At 34.8% G+C, this 17,525-nt stretch overlaps 1 protein-coding gene across 1 annotated transcript in view; it reads right to left on the bottom strand.

The window, feature by feature from the left end:
• LOC150105438 (uncharacterized) overlaps positions 1-17,525 on the bottom strand; it is a 458,416-nt gene that overhangs the window by 214,776 nt on the left and 226,115 nt on the right. Inside the window, exon 5 of the mRNA XM_090393963.1 lies at positions 14,344-14,468. Coding sequence (XP_090250089.1) covers positions 14,344-14,468 — 125 coding nt within the window. The remainder of the gene's footprint in view (positions 1-14,343; positions 14,469-17,525) is intronic.

The following is a 17,525-nucleotide window of genomic DNA, read 5'->3' as shown; positions in this document are numbered from 1 at the left end:
TGAGTCACATCCGTAAATTGGGGTATTGTTCAAAAGGTAGCATTTCCTCAAGTTTGGATATTTCTCAAATACTTACATATGACTAAGGGATTAGTATCCACATGTTTGGATGACACATATCCTAAAATGATTCATTCTTCTTTACCGTCGGAATTTATTGGTGTAGTAAATTAATGCTTACATTTAATTTTTTTAAAACCAATATTGACTATTAATTTTACCTGCGATTCCTTGTGCTCTTAAACTATTTCTGTAACTGAAATTTATTTATTTTTATTTTTTCTTTAGCATTAGTAATTTTAAATAACAGATATTTGCGAGAAACAAGGTTTTTGAACTCGCCGTTGCGTTTTCTTTTAGAAATTTCTTTCGCCAGCACAACAAATAAATAGTTATTTCTTATTATTTCAAATGAATATTAGCTCTGTAATATATACTTTGTTAATTTCTAGGTTACCTTTTATTTGACTGTAATATTATTAACAAATGGCTCTGTAAAATAAAATAGCCAAATTCTTACAGTATTGTAACTTTTCAGGTGAAATCTTCTCCACTAAAATTCTGGCTATTAATTTAATACCCGATTATTCCTTTTGCTTTCAAGATTTGACAGTTTCTTGAAATATTTGAGAGCTTCCATGAACAAATAAGACTTAATTCAATGAATCAAAAAAAAAAAAAAAAAAATTCTCTGGTTACTTTGTGGCATGAAATTTTACAAGGAGGAAAAAAAAATGTTATGGTCTTACTTAAATTTGTATTTTGACTGTTGTCGTCTCAGCCCGACTTTTTTTTTTTCACAGTAGGGATATTTATATATTTTTACACAATTATTATATTAGATATTCTTTCCAACACAAATAAATAATTATGTATTATTATTTCAATTGAATATTAGCTCAGAAAGAAAATTGTAAAGAAAAAAATTTTTACCTTCAAATAACTATTTTGGAATCACAGCAAGCAAGAAATTCATCACCTTTTCAAAGTTTTGAAATTCCTACCCATATTATTTTCATCATTTGGTATCATTTAAATGAAGAACGGTTCCGACTATAAACTTTGTTAATGTTATTGATTTTTCTCTTCTAATGGCGGTCATTTTTTTTTTTTTTTTGATACATTCATGCTGATTCCTTGTTATCTGCACGCTATGATACCTTTTTATATTTTCTACAACAAACGTTTTTTGAGTTTAAGTAACGTGATTGGTTAAAATATCAGCTGTTTGTCTCTGTAAAATAATCAAATTCTAACAGTCGTATTGTTAGAATTTGGTACGACTGTTTTTTCTAGTCTGGTGAAGGTATCTACAGATGTAGTAACAAATTGTCACTTATCGGTTCATTTTTACTTTATTCACAAAACTACAAATCCGTTATTTGCTATGGTCTCTGTTTTTAATTCCCCCATTACTAGAATGTACGGGTGGTAAAGTTTTGAAATAAGTTTCGACTCGCAAGAAAAATAAAATGTTTACCTTTAAATAAATATTTATGATCACAGCAAGCAAGAAATCCATCAGCTTTTCAAAGTTTGGAAATTCATACCCATATTGTTTTCATCATTTGGTATCATTTAAATGAAGAACGGGTATGGCTATTAAGTTTGTTAATGTTTTTGATTTTGAAATTAAATGTGAGCATTAATTTACTACACCAATAAATTCCGACGGTAAAGAAGAATGAATAATTTTAGGATATGTGTCATCCAAACATGTGGATACTAATCCCTTAGTCATATGTAAGTATTTGAGAAATATCCAAACTTGAGGAAATGCTACCTTTTGAACAATACCCCAATTTACGGATGTGACTCATGTCATCCCCTTTGAAGAAAACCGCTCACTGGGGGATATTGCACATGACGATAACATAGCATTTACGGTCTGTAATCTAAAGGAAGAAGTACTGAACTATTTCAGGTTACAGTATTTACAGAAATTTCGTTCTTTGAGGTTTTTGTGTTGTGGTCTGGATATAAAATTAAACTATTTTGGAATATATATATATATATATTTTTTTTTTTTTTTTGGAATATTCGTATTTAGAAGAGTCATTCTGGAAAGCTGTAAGTAATTTTAAATTATCATTAGAATTTCTAGAATACATACAAAAGGTTTTGTAATCCATTTAACTGTCCGTTTAGTTTAATTTATTTATTTAAATAATACCGTAGAGACAGCACCATTTAATTAAATTATTCAGAAAAGCATAGTACCAAGAAGTTCTCATTCTGGAAAGAAATGTATTTATTTTTTAAACTTAAACATAGCAATTGCTAATTGTAATTTCATTAATCTATGATCGTATGTTTCGGTAAGCGTAATTCTAACACTGAATAGTTTTTTTTGTTTTTTTTAATACCCCAAGTAAAGAAATACTCCAAAATGTATTGGAAATTAGTACAACCATCTATAGAAGAAGGGGAAAAAAAACTATGTTCGAGTGACATAGCATGTAATTAAATTATTCAAAAAACCTCGAAACTGTGAATTTCCAAACACAACGTCACGATTCTTATCTCTAAATATCACCCACAAGGCAATAAACAAACCAAAAACACCACGTGATGTTTCTGACAGAAGGGGGGTCCCAGCGAAATTCAAAAACATCCTAAAATCAATAACAACAAACATTCACGTCACGATTCCTTATCTTTTCTTGATCTGGTCAGAAGTGTCCCACCAATCACGACACGATTCCTTATCCACTAATATATCTCCCTTTCCATTCAAAACAACGTCACTTATTTACAACTAACAAATGATGTCACCTATCTACATCTCATAACAACACACACCCACGTCGCGATTCCTTATCTTATCTTGATCTTGTCAGAACTGCACCACCAATCACAACACGAATCCTTATCTCTATCATTACCCATAATCCCATACGCGAACCAAAACATAAGAACTGAAGCCAGTGACACATATGCCCACAGGGAAATTCCAAACATTCCAGACCCATGACGTCATACACAATGACGTCACGATTCCTTATCTTGATCTTGTCAGAAGTGCCCGCACTACTACTTGTGCGATTTTGCTGTATCCACTTATGTGGTCTACCGTTTCTTCCTTTTCTTTGCACAATCTGCATTTACTGTCTTCTTGAATTTTTGATATTTTTGCCTTCATAACGTTGGTTTTAATGGCCTGTTCTTGTGTTGCAAAAATTACCGATTCTGTTTGTTTCTTTAGTGCTCCAATTCTCAACCATTGCCAGGTCAAGTTGCTCTCAGCGCTGTCCTCTATGCTGTGAAGGTATTTTCCATGCAATGCCTTATTTTTCCATCTTTCAGTTCTTACTTTTACTTGGTTGGTTTTGTATTCCAATTTTGTCTCCATGGGTTTAAATAACCCCTCTTTCCTTACCTCAATTAGAAAATTTTTCCATTGTTTGCTGCAGGTTATCATTCAAATTTCGTTTTTCTTCTTCAATAACTTGCTTCACTTGTAATAATCTTCTACCTCCTTTTTTGCATGATAGATATAGCTTATCAATGTCACTGCGAGGATTGCGGGCATGGTGAATTGTCATTAATTTTCGAGTTTTTCGATCTAAATCTTCCATCTCTAGCTGAGTCCATTCAACAATACCTGCTGAATATCTCAGAACAGGTATGGCCCAGGAATTAATTGCTTTTAATCAAATTTCCAGCATTAAGCATTGACTTAAGACGATTAAGAAAACTCCTTATGTATTCTGCTCTAGTTCTTTCTTTAATCTTATTGTGCAGAATTTGTGATGTTTCTAAAATTCCCAAATATTTGTAGCGGTCTTCGAATTTTATTGCCTTGATTATTTCACCATTGAGCAGCTCGATTTCGTTCATATCTTCAAACTTTCCTCTTGTTATTCCAGCAATTGCACATTTGTCTAAGCCAAAATCCATTGATATATCTTGACTGAATATGTGCACAGTGTTAAGCAACGATCCGAGTTCATTCTCTGATTTTGCGTACAACTTCAGACCGTCCATGTATAAAAGGCGAGATATCTTTGCGCAGTTTGTTAATCATGAGCAGTTTTATTTAAAATTCTAGTTAAGGGGGATCAATGACAATATAAACAATAGAGGAGATAATGAGTCTCCTTGAAAGATGCCCTTTTTATGTTTACATCTGAAAATTTTTTATCTATTTATAACCAACGTTGTTTTTCATGCTGGATTGCAAAAATTTTTGCACGTTTTCGCTAATACCGAACAGTTCTGTGCATTTTAAAATCCAACGATGAGGCACCGAATCAAACGCTTTTTTATAATCTATCCAAGCCATATGGAGGTTTTTTTTTACATTTGCAATTTTTAAGAATCATTTTATCAATTAGCAATTGGTCTTTTGTGCCTCTTGAACAAAAAGGTAACAGCAAAAATTCAATTGGGAGAAGAGAAGAGAATTTGCTTTAAGATAGCTGTATATTTTATCAGCTAATATGCCTGTGAGTAGCTTAAAAGTTGTTGGCAGGCAGGTTATTGGTCGGAAATTTTCTGGGTTTGGGCCTTTTTCTTTAACCTTTATGATTAAAAACGTTTTCCCTGCTGTGAGCCACTCTTCTTTGCTTTTTCCTTCTAAAACATCATAAAATTGGTTAGCAAGTCTTTCATATAAGCCTGTTAGATATTTCAACCAACTAGTCATGTAATTCATCCTTCCCGGGTGTTGACCAATTTTTTATTTTTTTAGCTTGCTTTTGAACCATTTCAGTTATTTTCAGTTGGTCCATTTCGTTCTTGAGATTCATTCGTGATTTGTTCAATCCATTTTGTCTTGTTATTGTGCCTCTTAGGGTTGTCCCATAGGTTTTTCAAAAACGTTAGTGCATTTTCTTTGTCTCTGGTATTTATATTTTCTTTAAGGTTATCATTCCTGCAGCAATCAATTTTTTTTGTAAAACTGGTGCTGATTTGCGCGAAACATCGAATTTTGCTTGTACTGTATCTTGTTATTTTAGCTGCAACTGCAACTATTTTTTGCTTCACTTCCTCTAATACTTCATCAGTTAAAAGATGCCAAGTTATTTTAAGCTTTGTTTTACTCCATTTCCCAAGTAAGCAAACAGACAAATAAGTCAAGTTTGCACCTGCACATATTGCAAGTCTAGCTGACCCTCAAAGTAGTGCAAGTCTAGCTGACCCTCAAAGTAGTGCAAGTCTAGCTGACCCTCAAAGTAGTGCAAGTCAAGGCAACTCATAGTAAAAGGTAGAATAAGCTCTGATCGCTATTCTTCATATTTACCCTTAATGCACAGCCCATCTCCTTGAGATGTATGATGCTATGTATTAAAGGCAAGGGGCCACTACCCAGACCAGTTTCGACCATTATTGAGGTGTATTTAAGTGAAGACCTCTCTAAAAATTAAGACGATCCCTAGACCACTCCATAGTGGCCGAAAGACCGTCCAACTCAGCGTTGTTCCACTCAGTGACAGGCTCACCCCATCACCGAGATGAACTTCTCAGCGTTGGCTCTACCCAGTGGCAGGCTCACCCCACCACCACCAGCCAGAGCCATAATCTCAGCGGTGGCCCTACTCAGAGACAGACAAAGACCTATCCCCAAGCAGAGCCTCTCAAGGCCAGCCCCCACCAGTTCCGACCCCTATCAAGGTCTCATTAGTGGGAGCCAGGCTAGAAATACCAAGATTTTAGTAATACAGAGCTTATAAGTATTTTACCAGAACCAGTTACCATAAAGTGTTTTAACCTTATTAAATAAAAATCTCAGGATGAGATATAAATATAGAAAGTATTTTACCTTGGGTATAATAAATGTTAAAGATGCCAAGCTATTTTAAACTTGGTTTTACTCCATTTCCCAAGCAAACAAACAGACAAATAAGTCAAGTTTGCGCCTGCACGTATATTGCAAGTCTAGGTGATGACCCGCAAAGTTGTGCAAGTCTAGGCAACTTGTGGTAAAGGTAGAATAAGCTCCGATCACTATTCTTAATATTTATTCTTCTACTAAAGGTAGAATATTATTCTACCTTTACCATGAGTTGCCTTGACTTGCACTACTTTGAGGGTCAGCTAGACTTGCATTACGTGCAGGCGCAAACTTGACTTATTTGTCTGTTTGCTTGCTTGGGAAATGGAGTAAAACCAAGTTTAAAATAGCTTGGCATCTTTAACATTTAGTATACCCAAGGTAAAATATTTTCTACATATGCATATATATACATACATAGCAGCGACATACATTAAAAAAAAAAAGGGAAGCGAGGAGTCTTCAACGAGTAGGGTTTTGCATAATTTATCGCCCTGTATATGTAAGATGGGGACAGAAAACCTCTGAAACAGAAATGATATTAAAGCAACTGATATAACCTTAAAATCCTTTAACCGCCATGCTTCAAACTGTAATAACTTATTATTTTTTTCTTTTAGGATATATAAGAAGACATGTCAGTCATATGTCAATTCCTTCGTGGTGATTATCACAACTTTCCAGCTCTCCTTGTATAACCTCAAAGTTTCACTTACTAAATTTATTGGTAATATTTGCGATTACAACTTAGACGGCAAATTCAAAATAACAGACTGAAGACAATTCACATTTATTAAAAAACTTATTTTGATTTTTTATTTTGCAATTTCCACACTTCAGCTACTAATGAGCGGACTACTTCAATCAAGTCGATTTGCGAACCGCACCTGAGATGCCCTACTCTAGAACTAAAGGCGGCAGGCACGCTTAAACACTGTTTTTGGGAAATCAGTAGGAAGTCTTCAAGCTTTTCAATATCACAGAGGTTGCGTTTCTTCCACATTGTACTGGACACAATGCAATGTTCCTAATCCTAACTAGTATTTTTGTATGTACTTGTGAGTTTTGTGGTTGGTTTTTCTAGAGTAGTGGAACTGCAGTTTTTTTACTGTAGGAAAGACCTAACAACCAACAAAGATCGACTAACATGGAATCGGCTGAAAAAACAGAATATAGATACGTCATAGTCCGTAGCTAGAATCAAATGTAGAATATTTCTTTTTTCCTCTCCTCACAGCTTATGAATCTCAGAAAGTTATGAAGGCATTCTACTCTTTAGATTGAGTTTTATGGAGGGGAAAAAAAAACGAAAACATTATTCATGATATAGTAGGCTGAGAGAATCGCATTCTTCTTTGAAGAGTAAATACCCGACAATATGCAGTTTAAAATCTTCATCTCAGTTTTTCTAAATTTAATAAACGCGTGAACACAGCTGAAGAAACAAATTTTAAAAGATCAGCCTAATGTTCGAAATGAAACTCTGCTGTTACGTTTGTCAGAAGTCTTCTACTGGTGAACTATTCATCGCATTCTTAAAAGAAAGAACAAATCGAATGGTTATTAAACAGATATCATCGCTACAAATATGCTGACAATCACTGGAATGGAAGCCGATTATCAACGCCTCACAGGAATAGTTTAGAGGTTGTTTAAAGCACAATAAAATGTTCACGTTGCAGTCTGTTGAAGGCAATTTTTTCCTCGATTTCTAACATTTACGAGCGAGTCTCGTTCTAATTTGACGACGCTTTTACTGGTATGAAGGTTAAAAGCCTTCGCTACCGTTCCCACCATAAACAGAAGAATGGAATTTCGAGGAAATATCGACTCATGAGAAGACAGCGTTACTTTCACGAGTTTTATTTTAAACTAACGGCGTATCCCTTCGTCACATACTGCAGAAATTCGACGTCAGCGATAAACGAGGCCATTCAAAGAACTAAATCATTCCATAGAGGCTTCATATAGTTCCGGGAGGTAATCAACGAGATACTTACTTGCTTCAATTTGATGTGCGGTAACCAAATTCTTAAAAACAAATGCAAAAAAACTTCGATGTGTTGAAAATACGAAATACTAATTTAATTACTTTCAATTTGTAAGATTTCTCTCTTCAGAAAATTGGATCTAACGTTTGTTGTTCATAATCTCTGATCGTAGCCAATCTGTAATCGGAATCTAAATATCTTTTTATTGCGGTGCAATTTACAGCAAAGCCTTTTTTTTTTTTTTTTATTGTTTTCATCCCCCAGGGCTATTTTATCTAAAAAGGTACTTTCTGTTATGGATTTCCTTCCCTTTATTTTTGCAATGCAATCATCGTGGAGTCATTTTATATTTTCCACGATCTCTTTCCAGTGTCATTTGATGTGATTTTTTTTAAAGTATTTCCTCCCCTCCCTCCAGATCTCCAAATGTTATTAATTAGGGGGCTGACAGTAAGAGGAAGCTTGAATTTTTGCCAACGAAGTGCGCAGCATTATTCCCCTCCCTTGGTTATGCCGAATCCCATGAATGAATGAATTCACTTTCCTTCGTTCGGTTCGCCATTGAAACACCTTGATCACATGACAAATGCATCCTACAAAGGACGTTAAAATGATGATCAATTTAAACCGAATTACCAGTTATGTATGTAGAAAATTCATCAGATTAGAAGGGAAGGGAAGGGGGAATCGTATTCCAATTTTTTTTTTTGGGGGGGGGTATATTTATATAATAAATTTCGTTTGTTTAAATAAGATGGTTGTAGCATTTTTCTTTCATGTTACCATAACACGTTTTCCTGGTAGCAAAGCTATATTTTTCTAGTCTGTTCCCATGGCAACAATTCTAAATGAGTATACTAGGTGGCAGAGTATATTATGCATTTTAATAAATCTAATGAAATAGGCAATATTTCATAAATTCAGCAGTCTATTCGCAAAACCTAGTTTTGAAACTATTAGTGTCGTATTAATTTTAATCTTTCTTTCTGAGATCAAACTACTTCAAAACATTTAGTGAAGAAAACTGTGCAACGTGTCTACATTAATAGGTTTCGAGCGTTCGTGGCACAGTCGTAGAACGACGTTCGGATTAGTACGAACTGGGTTCGGATTGCGACTCGAGGGTCGTTTAAGACCTTTTCATTCAACGGAAGTTGAGTTAGCCAGTCTCCTCTCTCTGAGAAGGAGGTAAAGTTGTTACTCTCGAAAAACAAACCAATAACGGAACACGCACATTTAACAGATTAACTAATAAATATTAGTCTTATTGCTCTTAGCTACTGTTGAGTCTTAAATGCCTGCGTTTTCCAGTTAGTTTGTATTTGGGAAAGTAAAAACCGATTTCTTGGGAGAATAATCGTTCGCAGTCATAGAATTCACTTTCAGTTAAGATCCTTCGTAACTCAGTCGGTAGTCCTGGATTCCATGGCTTTTCAAATGTAATTAGCCGGTCTCATACGAGGTGGAGGGTTACCCTCCCGGAAACTGGAATTTGTCATCACCCAAAACGAACGCAATTTACAGACTTAAAACATTGACGTCAGAGACTTAGTTGCTTTGGCCATAACTCCGAACAACATTCACTTAAACATGCAAACATTCTCTTAACTTGAAACAAGATTCAAACTCCTGTTACGCGTTTCCCTAGAGGCGTAAATCAGGATGATGGTTTTCATATCCAGTTTTTTAAGGGATGTGAAGAAGCGGATCGGTCTTCAAAAAGTTTCTTTGGGACTGCAAGTTTCTCTAAATAAGACCTTTAGGTCTTCAACATTATAGTATAATCCGACAGAAGGAAGTAAAGCTTATACAGCATTGTAAATGAAGCAAAATGAATAAAATGATTACATTAAAACGCAAGTACAAACTACGAATAATGTCTAATCTTGAATTGTTAATAGCGTAACTAGCTACGTAAAGTGTCACGAGTTTATTCCAGTGCCCGAGTATTATTTTGGTCAAAGATTATTTCTTTAAATCTAGCGTTCAGCAATTTTTCATCAAACTAAACCTCTTCTAGTACGTAATTCTGGGGGGAAGGGGGGAAAATAAAAATTGAAGTCTTCATTTGCAGTTCTGGATTTCACAGAAATTGAGGTTATTAGTCCGTGTAATCAGGAAGGTTGGTTTTAAGCAACTCTTCCAAATGCAATAAATAAAATGAGTATGTCTGGGAATAAATTCAAATATGAAAAACGCAAAAAGTTACTCACTCGTTGGATTGGAAATAAATCTGAATCCAAAGTCTGTTAGCTGAAAAATGCACGTTGACCGCTCTTTCTATTCTACATTATTACGTATTTATCAAGTGAAGTAAACACGAGATCCGTATATGAACACACGGTTTATTTATTAAGCCGGATGATACCAGTCTCGTGTTTAATGAAGGCGATATTCAAGCACTCAGATGAGTACGCAAAGCAATTAAATACAATTTACAGGAAGCAAACAGTCACTAAAGTTGACGGCAAATCTGACATTTGTGGGGTGTACCGTATCATTCATAACTTTCGAGCGAGAATCGGACTAGTACAGTTTGGATTATTCCGGCGAGTAGAACGTAATACCGCTGATGCACCATTTCGCTGTGTAAATAAACTGAGGTTCAACGAACCACATTCGTGCTATTCATAAATATCTGCATAAGTTTCAGATAAATAGCGAAATAAGTTGGGTAAGCTGTTTATCTAAGCCTGCACATGGCGAGCTTGACCAATTAATTATTATGAGAAGCTCCACATTTCAGAAGAGTGTGAACCAACCAACTACGCTTTCATCAGAAAGACGATTCTTTAATTTTCCAAAGAGATGGAACAAATTCTGCAATAAATATGCTGTTTCGCGCACGCGCAGTGGCTTGTTTTAATTCGGTTAACTCATCTACGTAGTAATTATTCCAATCGAATATGCGAATTAGGGATGTCTGGGAATAATTCAAATACGAATATACGCCGCAATAACCGAAATTAATTTTGGTTATTGCAACGTATGTAATCATGTTGCAAATCATTACAACTTTAGTAATAAGTTCTACGACGTTAATAGAAATGGGGAACGAAGGAAGTGATGTTTGACGAGGGTACACTCCAAGATATTAGAATTATAAAATTATGTTTGTAGATACAAATGACTGCCGAGTAGAGAAAGATTTTGGATTTTATAAATCGCAATTCTTCGTACTTCTTACCTTCATTATAGCTTTCTGGGAATCCGATCTTTCCCTTCTTTTATCGCTTGGGGTGTTTTCCATGGTTTCTTTTTTCTTGTGTGAACTTTTCGCCAATTTCCCTTTCAACGAACTAAAGAATTGTTTTCCTTTATTGGGACTCTTTGCCTCATGGGAACTTCTCGGTTCGAAATCATGAACGGCACCACCCCTTTCTTTTCTTTCACGTCTGTGCACAAAACTGCTCCGCCTGCATTCCATCCGTAGTTTCAAACCACCCATCAATGCTGACACTCGTTGGACGTTGTGACTAGTTTGAGATTATCACATTTTTTTTCAGTCTAAAATTCGAAGTCACGTGGTTTCTGTTTATCAAGAAATCAAGCACATCCCTCCTTCCTTCTCCCCGTTTTAGTTCAATGTAAATTGTTCCAGAAAGGAGGGGGGGGAGAGAGAGAATCAACCAAATTAATATTTACAAATATAACTTCTGCAATAAATGCAAAATTTGTGATTCTTTTTATGAGGCTGAATCAGAAGATAATACCGGAGAGAAAGAGTGAATAAAAACAACACAAAGTGTAGTTATTATTAAGGAGACATACAAACTTAATACAGCAATGTAATCATATCAGCCGCAAAAAATCATGTAGATATTTACATACATTTTTTACATACTCTGTGTTGATTACATGATATCGATGTATTTTCGAAATATATTTACAATAACTGTGACTCCTATCAAGGAATATTCCAATACAGAAGGGAATCCAGTGCTCTTGTGATGAGTTAACTAAACAACCTATGTTCTGACAAGTTTGGCTGTTCAGAGAGAGAGAGAGAGATAATCAAATCGAAGTTACATAAATGGCATTTCCAATGAGTCTAACTCACACAAAGGACACACAAAAATATTGTTCAATGTTTAACTCTTGGTTGGAGTGCTTAGCATCATGAATAAACTTGCAAAAAAATTTATAAGCGGTTTTATTTATTTATTTATTTTTTTGGCTGCATTTTCATTCATTTTTAATAAATTAATAAAAAAAACATTATAACTTTATAAAGACTAGCTACTCAGTAGATTATAATAAGAGGCTAGTAGTGGGTTGTATGGCGAGTAATGTAATCAATACACAAAGGTTATTATATCAGTACGATACGCCTTATAATCCCTTTACATTGCTCTTTCCCTAAATCAGTGTGAGCTAGTATATTGCTGTATCAGTTGTTTGATTTCAGTTTAATGCTTCAAATTGTACTTAATTCATTGTGGAAGAGTTATGTCCAGTGGTGAATTATAAGGGGCTCGCGCGAGCCCCTTGTTCACGTTTTATTTTTTCAAAAAAAAATTTTTTTGAGACATATTAAGCGACAAATTCATACGGTAACCTAACAAAAATTAGTCTCTTCGGCAGTGTATAGATTATTTGGAATTATTGTTCCAACTCCTCAATAACGAATGCGCCCAAGTTTGAAAATAAAATATGCGCATGCGCTATCTTTACCCTTCTCCCTTCTGGTAGCCAATCGTATGGTAAAACCAGTAGCCAATTAAATGTTTTATAAAAGATTTCATTCTGTTTTTTTTTATTTTTATTATTATTATACTTTTATAGTTAAAACATGTTTTTCTCATATAAGATAAATGAACACAGTTGATTGTGTGCAAATATTTCATGTTTAGATCACGAAATATTTAATATTTGTTTAAAAATGATAGCCTTTAGAGGTTGATTCTCCTCTCATACTCTTTTTGATTGAAATTTGTGCACAAGCTGTATTAATAAAAGTTTTTGTGTGAAATACGGCTTTTTTTTTTTTTTTTTTTTTTTTTTCCCCTCGACGATGTGAGTCCTTGGTTAAAATTTCCATAGCTCACCACTGGTTATGTCCACACATTATTTTATCATGGGATATTTTTAATACAAAAACTACCTAAAAGTTTTTAATGTGGGCACAGTGGAATTTACTTAGTATTATTTTAATACTATTCAAATAGTTTTTATGTTATTTTATTGCAGGCTGACGATGATAATATCGGAAAACACGCACCATTTACCCTAACGGTTACTGACAGCAGATATGGATTGTATTGAATACCCGGGTCATATAAGGGTGGAAGGAACGGTGTTGCTGGGCGACAGATTCACTCTACTTATACTGAAGTTGGCACATATTTTAAACAGCTTATAACTAGCACAGATTTGATTACGATAGCAAATAAATCTCACTTGAATTGAAATATTGTTTTTTTACCCTTTTTTCTTTTAGTCCTCTTCTTTAACTGGGGAAGAGGGGGGGGGGGGAAGCAACACGTTTACAGAAGAACGGTTTGGATTAATAACTGAAAACGAGCAGGAAAGAAATGAGGCTGTCGAATAAGACCGTTGAGAATAGTTTATTTTAATACTCGACCAACCACCAATCAAAGTCAATTATGGCTTAAAAACAAAGTCAAGTTCGTTCTAGAATCCATTATTTATTAAATATGGAAATTTGGAAGTTGCTAATGCGTGCACACACCAATGCAGAACATTATCTTTTGATTATGATGTTTGTTTTCGTAGAATTTAGAAATAATTCAGCGGAATTATCGACTTTTAGAGCACACGTTTGTCAAGAGTGCTGCCAAATTATATACACGCACGCGACTTTTGATAATTTTGCAGCAAAGTGGAAATAAGTTGCTTTTAAAATAAAACATAATCGCGTGCGACTTGAAAGCACACAAACGAAGTCGCTAAGGTATAATTTATGACAAATGGAGTAATTAGACCGTTTTAACAAGTAGTCGGTTTGAATTCTGACTTTATAAATGGCTCTATTACGGTGGATGACGCTTCGACACACAGGATTTATGTAATAACGGCAGCAGAGCGAACGAGTTTTCATCATTTCTTTTCAATCTTACTCATTCGGAATAAACGTCATTTCGAAAACAATTAGAGGGTGGATAACATGCCGGCAGAGGGCGCAACAGGTTATCTACCTTACTTGTCTAATATAAATGCTAAAACTGGTATTTGGGATTTTTAATGTTGGAAAAGAAGGGAAGTAGGGGGGCAACAATGAACGAGTTGTTAGAAGAAAAGATTAGGGTAAGCTTAACGGCCAATAAGAAGATTTATTTGAAAGACATCGACTATTGTTTTCCCGGTAATAGTAGCTTGGCTACTTCCGGGTAATAGTCCACGGTTGCTTGGTTACCTTTGGTCATTGTTGGCAAAATCAATGGAACGGAGATATATGATCCAGAACTAACAATAAATAATTGTGTCACAATTGCTAACTGATTGATTGTCAATTGATTATAAAAACTCTAAGCTTTATTGAACCACGTGACTTATTTTGAAGCCAATAACTTAAGTGCTTTTTCATTTTTTTTATTATTATTAAATTGTACTCACCCCTTGTAGCTCTCGGTGGATAAGTGCTGTAGTGTGGTGTTCCAGACACCCATCGAGAGAGCGATGGAAGGCGGAAGTCCCCCGTCGCCGTTCTGGATCGACAGAGTGTCGCCTGAGCAAGGCACCTGGGATAAAAACAAAAAAAAAAAAAAAAGAATGCGTTTATAATGGAGGACGATGTGCAGTAGTTCAAGGTCATTTTTTCCATACAAAAATCTGTCAGTTTATACAAAGGGAAGAAAATACTAGGAAAAGCCCTAAAAGATCATTGGACAACGAAGCATATTCATCTGCTTAACAGTTAAACAATGACAAGAAAGATAGAAGATATTACCATGGCAACCATGACGCTGATTACCTTGTCCGCGAAACTTTCATACTAAGCACATTTATTATTCTAGTAACAATGATAAACTACTGTTACCACGACAACAGGAACAGGAGCATAGCAGACGGGTAACAATAAGTTAGACTACAATATAATACCTTATGTGAATGTAAAGAACGAAAATAAGATGCAAAATAAAGAAAAAAAACTGCATTTTAAATGATCATCCCTTTAATCACTAAATAGCAGAAAGATTTTTGTAAATGGTGAAGGTCTATACATTTTCATTCGAGACAATCACTGTGACGTCATTTTAGGTGATACAAAAAATGGATGTGTTAACGCACAAATTACAGAATACTTATATAAAACTCATTTTTCCTAATAAAAGAACGGTTTTTTTTTCTTTCGAATATCGTTTGTCAAGAAATGAACGACGTACATAGTTTGGTGTCAAAAATTATAAACGATCTCCGGCCTTGAAAAATATAAATGACGACGGGGTTAATGAAATGGGCAGGGCCCGTCACACGATATGGACACATTCTTGTAAACAGCTAAAGATTACTCTTCTAACAGATTTAGCACGTCAAAATGAGTTTGTGTAACGTGCAATGAGGGAATCCTTGCCGACACTATCTTTGCTGACACGTGCTAATCGCGCTTTATCAGCCCAACACTTGTCTCGATGAAGAAGATATAGGAGTGCAATAAAAACATCTCGTGCTGTAAGACACTCTTAACAGCGTCTAGGATAAGAGAGAAGCCACATAACCTATGTTTATTCCTAATTATTCGGTTGCTGTGTGGTTTCTGTCCGCGCAGTAAATAGGTCGATGACGTCAAAGTTTGTTTATTTTTAAAAGAAAAATTTGCACTCTGAATAACTGTTGAGAATGGAAATATGGAAAATGAAGTTCGCTGTCTGCCTACATGAATAAGGAAAACACCGGAATTCCCGGAGGTAAACTACAAGGCCATGACTATACAAATGACCTCCATGACCTCCGAATCAAAAAATTAGAATAATCAAAGAAAATGTATTGAAGCGTTTGCAATTCTAATTTATTACATAGAAAATAATTATTACCAAATATGAATTAGCATAATCTAAATCTACATACTTTGTAGATAATATAATCATGTAAACGCATAAGAATGTAATATAAATTATAATAAAACTGTTATTTGAAAACATTCACAAAATTAGAATAATTCTTAACGTGGTTCAAACTATTAGAATAATGCAAAAATAAATTAGCAAAAATTACAGTCAAAAGCAGTGGCGGTTCTTGGATTGAAATCGTGGGGGTGCTGCAACTTTCGAAATATACATACACGCTGTAAGTACAGTGTATACGTGTTTGGATAAAATATCAAAATTATGGTAAAAATTAAAAAAAAACTAAACATGAAAAAATATTCCAACCAAGGACTAATCTTGTCCGTGATCTGGAAGACCCTTATCAGATCCTTCAACTCGCCAGAACTGAATTATAGTGCCAACTATAGAACGTTCCTAAATAGCAACAAGTGAGATCATCCACGCTCTATGAATGTATTGTACGCGCTCTGTTCTTTGTTTAATATAATTGGAATCGGTTGATTTTAGTTTGTAACAGTTTTTTACTTTTTAGTGCCTTACATCAGTTATGTACTCTGAAGATGCCAACGGTCTCAGTTGGTGAAACTAGTTGGTATAACAGTTGTTTATTATATACACTTGATCAATATAATCCCAATAAAAGTTTTTCCATGAAAAAATATTGTTTATTACTGATAAAATTACACAGTTTAGTATAATTCAAAATTACATAAAAATTACTATAACAAATGTTATGTCTTTAATTGTAATATACAAATATTTAAAGGACGGAGTAAACACGATAAGCACTACGAACACTCTACTACTGGCGCAAACTGCATATAAACAACAGTGGAAATGCGCGACGGACAACGCCGCATTAGGCTAATAACTCGTATCTCACTATGACGTGCTTATGCTTGCACGCGTAGCAATATGACACTGTGGTAAACAAAGTGATGCTAGCATCTTTCGCCCTCTTAAGTGCTACAAGATGAATTTTTATTATTTTTTATACAAAATAAGAGAATGGTATAGGATTGTTGATGATAAAAGTAAATATTACAAGCAAATATAAATAAATAAATATATTTATATATCGAGAAACATTTGGGGTGCTGCAGTTCCGCAGTGCCTATGCACGAGCCGCCCCAAAGGGAAACAACATGATTGCATCCCCCTTAGCTTTTATGACCGTTCGTAAACGGTCGGGCATATTATTTACTAAACGGTTCGCAGTCTTTTTTTTTTTTTTTTTAATCAAAATATACCCATATGGTCTGCAGACTAGAAACAAGTTCATTTTTGTCTCTTGGGGCAACTTCTTGAAGACGTTTATTCATAATTCCCCATAAATTCTCAATGGGGTTTAGATCTGGTGCGTTTACTGGCCAAGGAATTACATTGATTTGCCTTTCTTTGAGCCATCTAGTAGTGGTCTTGGAAGTGTGACAAGAAGCTGAATCTTGCTGAAAAAGAAAATCACCATCACACAAATCTTCCGATGCTGGAACATAAAGTGCTCAAGAATTTCTTGGTACACTTTGGAATTGATCCTTTCGTACACAATACACAGCCCACCTGGACCCACTGCAGTCATGCAAGCCCATACCATGACAGAGGTTTCAAATTTCATCGAACGTTTAATGCATTCTTTATCAAATGCTTCTTGCTTAAGACGCCAAACACTTATCCCTTGATGACGTCTACAACAACTTTCATCGCTAAAAACCTTTTTCCAGTCCATTTGACCCCACAACAGACTTTGCT

Source organism: Typopeltis vanoorti, chromosome 6 (genome assembly GCF_054136105.1).
Source record: "Typopeltis vanoorti isolate ZY-2024b chromosome 6, IOZ_Tvanoo_1.0, whole genome shotgun sequence".
Lineage (NCBI taxonomy): Eukaryota > Metazoa > Arthropoda > Arachnida > Uropygi > Thelyphonidae > Typopeltis > Typopeltis vanoorti.
Note: the sequence above shows the minus strand (reverse complement) of the source record. Positions and strands in the feature narration are given on the sequence as shown.